This window comes from Limulus polyphemus, unplaced genomic scaffold (assembly GCF_000517525.1).
Source record: "Limulus polyphemus unplaced genomic scaffold, Limulus_polyphemus-2.1.2 Scaffold3377, whole genome shotgun sequence".
NCBI classification, from domain to species: Eukaryota; Metazoa; Arthropoda; class Merostomata; order Xiphosura; family Limulidae; genus Limulus; species Limulus polyphemus.
Window position 1 is genome coordinate 113,372 of NW_013668987.1, and position 4,283 is coordinate 117,654.

General features: G+C 35.6%; 1 protein-coding gene across 4 annotated transcripts in view; it reads left to right on the forward strand.

Moving 5' to 3' along the window:
• The window catches only part of LOC106469251 (multiple myeloma tumor-associated protein 2 homolog), a 25,386-nt gene extending 24,142 nt beyond the window's left edge, over positions 1-1,244 (forward strand). For all 4 annotated transcript variants that reach the window (XM_013929724.2, XM_013929726.2, XM_013929727.2 and 1 more), the window contains exons 6-7: positions 345-476; positions 873-1,244. In XM_013929724.2, coding sequence (XP_013785178.1) covers positions 345-476; positions 873-1,041 — 301 coding nt within the window. In that variant the 3' untranslated portion in view covers positions 1,042-1,244. The remainder of the gene's footprint in view (positions 1-344; positions 477-872) is intronic.
• The last annotated feature ends 3,039 nt before the right edge of the window (positions 1,245-4,283 follow it).

Sequence of the window (4,283 nt, forward strand, 5' to 3'; positions counted from 1 at the left end):
ATTAACGATGTTTCTCTGTCTTCTACAATTGTAGTGGAACATTAGTACAGTTATTAATGATGTTTCTCTGTCTTCTACAATTGTAGTGGAACATTAGTACAGTTATTAATGATGTTTCTCTGTCTTCTACTATTTTAATGCAAAATTAATAGTTATCAGTGATGTTTCTCTGTCTTGTACTACCTTAATGTAAGATTGATACAGTTAATAATAATGTTACTCTGTTTTCTACTATTGTAGTGGAACATTGATAAAGTTAATAATGATGTTTCTCTGTCTTCTACTGTTGTAGTAAAAGATTGATACAGTTAATAATGATGTTTCTCTGTGTTCTATTGTCTTAGTGTAAGACTGATGACAGTTAGTAATGCTGGAAGAGAAGAGAGAAAAACTGTGATTGCTGAAGTACCCTTAACTTCTGATGAGACAAAGAAGAAAGCAGACAAAGCTATCGGAGATTTGAGAACAAGCGAAAAGTAAATAAACTTTCTTTCTGTACTATTTGGATGTAACATAGCTCCTCTCAGTTTTGTCATGATCACCTATTTAACCTTGCTATGTTTTTCTGGACTGTATTGTTTATGCTCCATTGTTTAATGTAATTACCATAGAAACACCCCATGTAATTTTTTCATGAAAATGTACAGAAATGTTTCTGATACTAATAAACCTGGAATTCTCTTGGAATATAAATCAACATGATTAACTTTATTTCTTCTTAGAGTATTTAGTTTCAGCTTGAACTTGAGTTGATTGTTATCCTCCCTAAGATTATTCTATTTTGTAAAAACAAGTATGAAATTTATATACAAAGAAGGGATCAGCCCTGATGATGTGAAAAAAATAAATATTTATTCTTTATTTTCTTATAGGAAAGAAAAAAACAGCAAGAAAAAAAAGAAAAAGCACAAAAAACGTAAAAAGAAACAATACAGGAGAGATGCTGATGATAGTGGAGAACACTCTACTCCACACCTGGATTCAAGATGTATGAAAGAACAGCCAAGAAGTAAAAGAAGAAGACACGATAGTAGTGAATAGAAAATGGTGGAATATTAAAACAACTCTCTAAAGCATATAATAATTTTTAAAGTAAATTCGAAACTATATCATGCTGTAATCACATATAAGACTAGATAAGTGTCAATATTGTGATTCTTGATGTGTAAGGTTGTAGAAAGTGTTGATGAATGAAAAACATGTAGTTAGTAAATAAAGAAAGTAAAATCAGCTTCATAAAACTACCAAATTGAGGGCAATGAAACCATTCAACCACCAAATTGCATGCATTGATACAAGACATAAATTGCACCAAACAACAACTCTACCACACTGCAGGTTTTTCAGACCAGACAGCAACTCTACCAGACTTCATGCTGTTTACACCAGGTAGCAACTCAACCAAACCAAACAATCTTTACATCACATATCAACTCCACTACATGGCAGGTTGTGTGTAAACTATAGCAACTCCACTAAAGTGAAACTTCTTTACACCAGATATCACCTCCACCACATGGCAGGTTATTTAGACTAGATAACAATTCCACCTAACTGAAGATTATTTACACCAGATTATAACTACACCACATGGCAGATTGTTAAGACTGTAGAAACTCCACCAAACTGAAGGTTCTTTACACAAGATATCAACTGTACCACATAACAGGTTGTTTAGACTATAGAAACTCCACCAAACTGAATATTCTTTACTCCAGATATCAACTCCACCACATGGTAGGTTGTTTAGACCAGGTAATAGCTTCACAAAATTGAAGGTTCTTTACACCAGATATCAACTCCCGAACATGACATCTTGTTTACACTGTAGCAGCTCCACCAAACTAAAGATTTTCTACACTGGAAATCAACTATAACAACTCCACCAAAATGAAACTTTTTTACACCAGGGTTGATATTTTGTTCAAAGAACCTTGAGTTTCGTGGATCTGTTATCTAGTCTAAACAACCTGCCATGTAGTGGAGTTGATATCTAATGTAAATAATCTTCAGTTTGGTGGAGTTTATACAGTCTAAACAACTTGCCATGTGGTGTAGTTGAGATCTACCACATACATGACAAGTTGTTTAGACTACAGCAGCTCCACCAAACAAGATTTTTTACACCATATATGAACTCCACCACATGGTAGGTTGTTTAGACTAGATAAAAGCTACACAAAACCGGACTATAGAAACACCACCAAACTGAATATTCTTTACACCAAATATCAAGTGAACCACATGGCAGGTTGTGTGGATGTATATAGAAATAATTCGTATGTGAACATCAGACAAAGGAGGAATGAACCAGAAGATTTAAGGGAAACTTCTATTATAACCAAACTTGCAAGTATTTTTCCACACTTGTAATAGGCCCTTGTAATTAAATATTATCTAATTTTGGATTGATTGGGAGGCCAACGATACTGGAATGGTTCCTCCAGGATGGTACAAGTACCACAGAGCGCTAGAACGACGTTAAGGGGTCATTTCCAGAACCCACGCTCTCTAACTCCATCCTGGATTACTGTATGTGCATACAATTGATGGTCACATGTCAGGGTCAGGGCAATTAATGGGGAGGACATCATACGGATTCCATATTTTGAAGTATGATACAATTTTGAAATTTTATTGACAACATAAACAAATACAGAAAATAAAAAGGTAGCATTGGAGAACAAAATTTATACAATTAGAACCAAATAATACACTTTAACAAATCAAAGAAATAAACTCAGAAATCACAAAAACTAAAATCTTACATGATGAGGTAACAAGTACATATCAATACAGTACAGTCATTATGAAGTACAGTAAATACATAATCACAAGTGTAACAGGAAGTTGCAATCAATGACAAAGAATTGACAAATGAATGAACTATCTGTATGCAGAAAGTAAACAATACAATGCTAGAGAAAATGTACAAAAAAGAGTGGGAAATTTTCTTTGTGAAAAACAAAAACAGTAAGCATCAAAATATCAGTGAATATGGCCATTGATTACTGTGAAGAGTGGCGCCAATGACGAAAAAAGAAAGAAGGATCCAAAAGCTGACAATCTGCTTCCAAACACATCAGAAGACGAGACCTGACATGATGCACGATAGTACTGAAAGTGTCCTGGAACTTCTCATAAACATCTGTTCTTCATCAACCATATAACATGTTTGAGCAGAATTAAAGAATACTGAAATGAAAAACCAAGGGAACATGGTCTAATACAGTATTAAGTGAAATAAAAGGAATGTGGAATAAACGTGACAAGAATCTCCATGCCTGGACAGAGAGAGGACACAACACCAGAAGATTCATCACAGACTCAACCCTGGCATGACAAACTGGGCGAGACTTGGTGGTACTGATATGCCAAAGGTAAAGATGCTCTCGAACTGGTAGAACAATGTGCCAACAGAAGACCTGTATATGCAGCTACACAGACACAATGTGACTCAAGCCCAAATAGAATCCCAAAGTAGATGGGGGTAATGCTGTTCAATGCAATGAAGATGTTGTGGAGCTAGAATATGGTAGAATGAACTAGATGGAGCATAAACATCAAAATCATGAACCTCCTCTGACAACGTCGAATAACTGTGACACACTGAGAATAACCAGGAAGGAGGATCCGAACACAGGAGAGATAACAAAGAAAGAGGATAACCAAAAACCCCGAGTCCCACCCGTAACAAATAAAGAGATAAGAAAGAACAGGGATGGTTCTCCATGGATAAACATTTCACTATTAAAGCAATTAATAATATGAGGTACTTAGTCCGAATACAGACCCCATGACGAGTTGGTAAATGTAAAGAAAGTCGGGAAATCATTTCCGTTTTCCCTCCCCACAAAAAAGACAATGCCATCAATAACCCGAGCACTAACATCCCCCAAAGGGAAAACAGCACCTACATACTACATGAGACAAGATCCGCTGACGAATAATATGTGACCAAAGGAAAATGTTAGCCAGACTAAAACGAAAATCTTGAACAACAGAATGAATACGAACAATGATCTCCTCCGAAATAACAATAAGTGCTGAAAGGAACTGAAATCCAAAGTGCCTAAAACCAGAGTTCGTCCTTGACAAACCAAAAGATTTGTCAGAAGAAGAAGCCCATTTTCCCAACCACCTTGCCAGAGTCTATTCCAGATTCAGCAGTGCTCCACTAGCCTGAGAATATTTATCAACCACAACAAGAGTTGTACCTAGAGAGGATTGATCAGACAACAAAAGCTTTAGATCATCAGCATGATATATATACTTAACAGAAA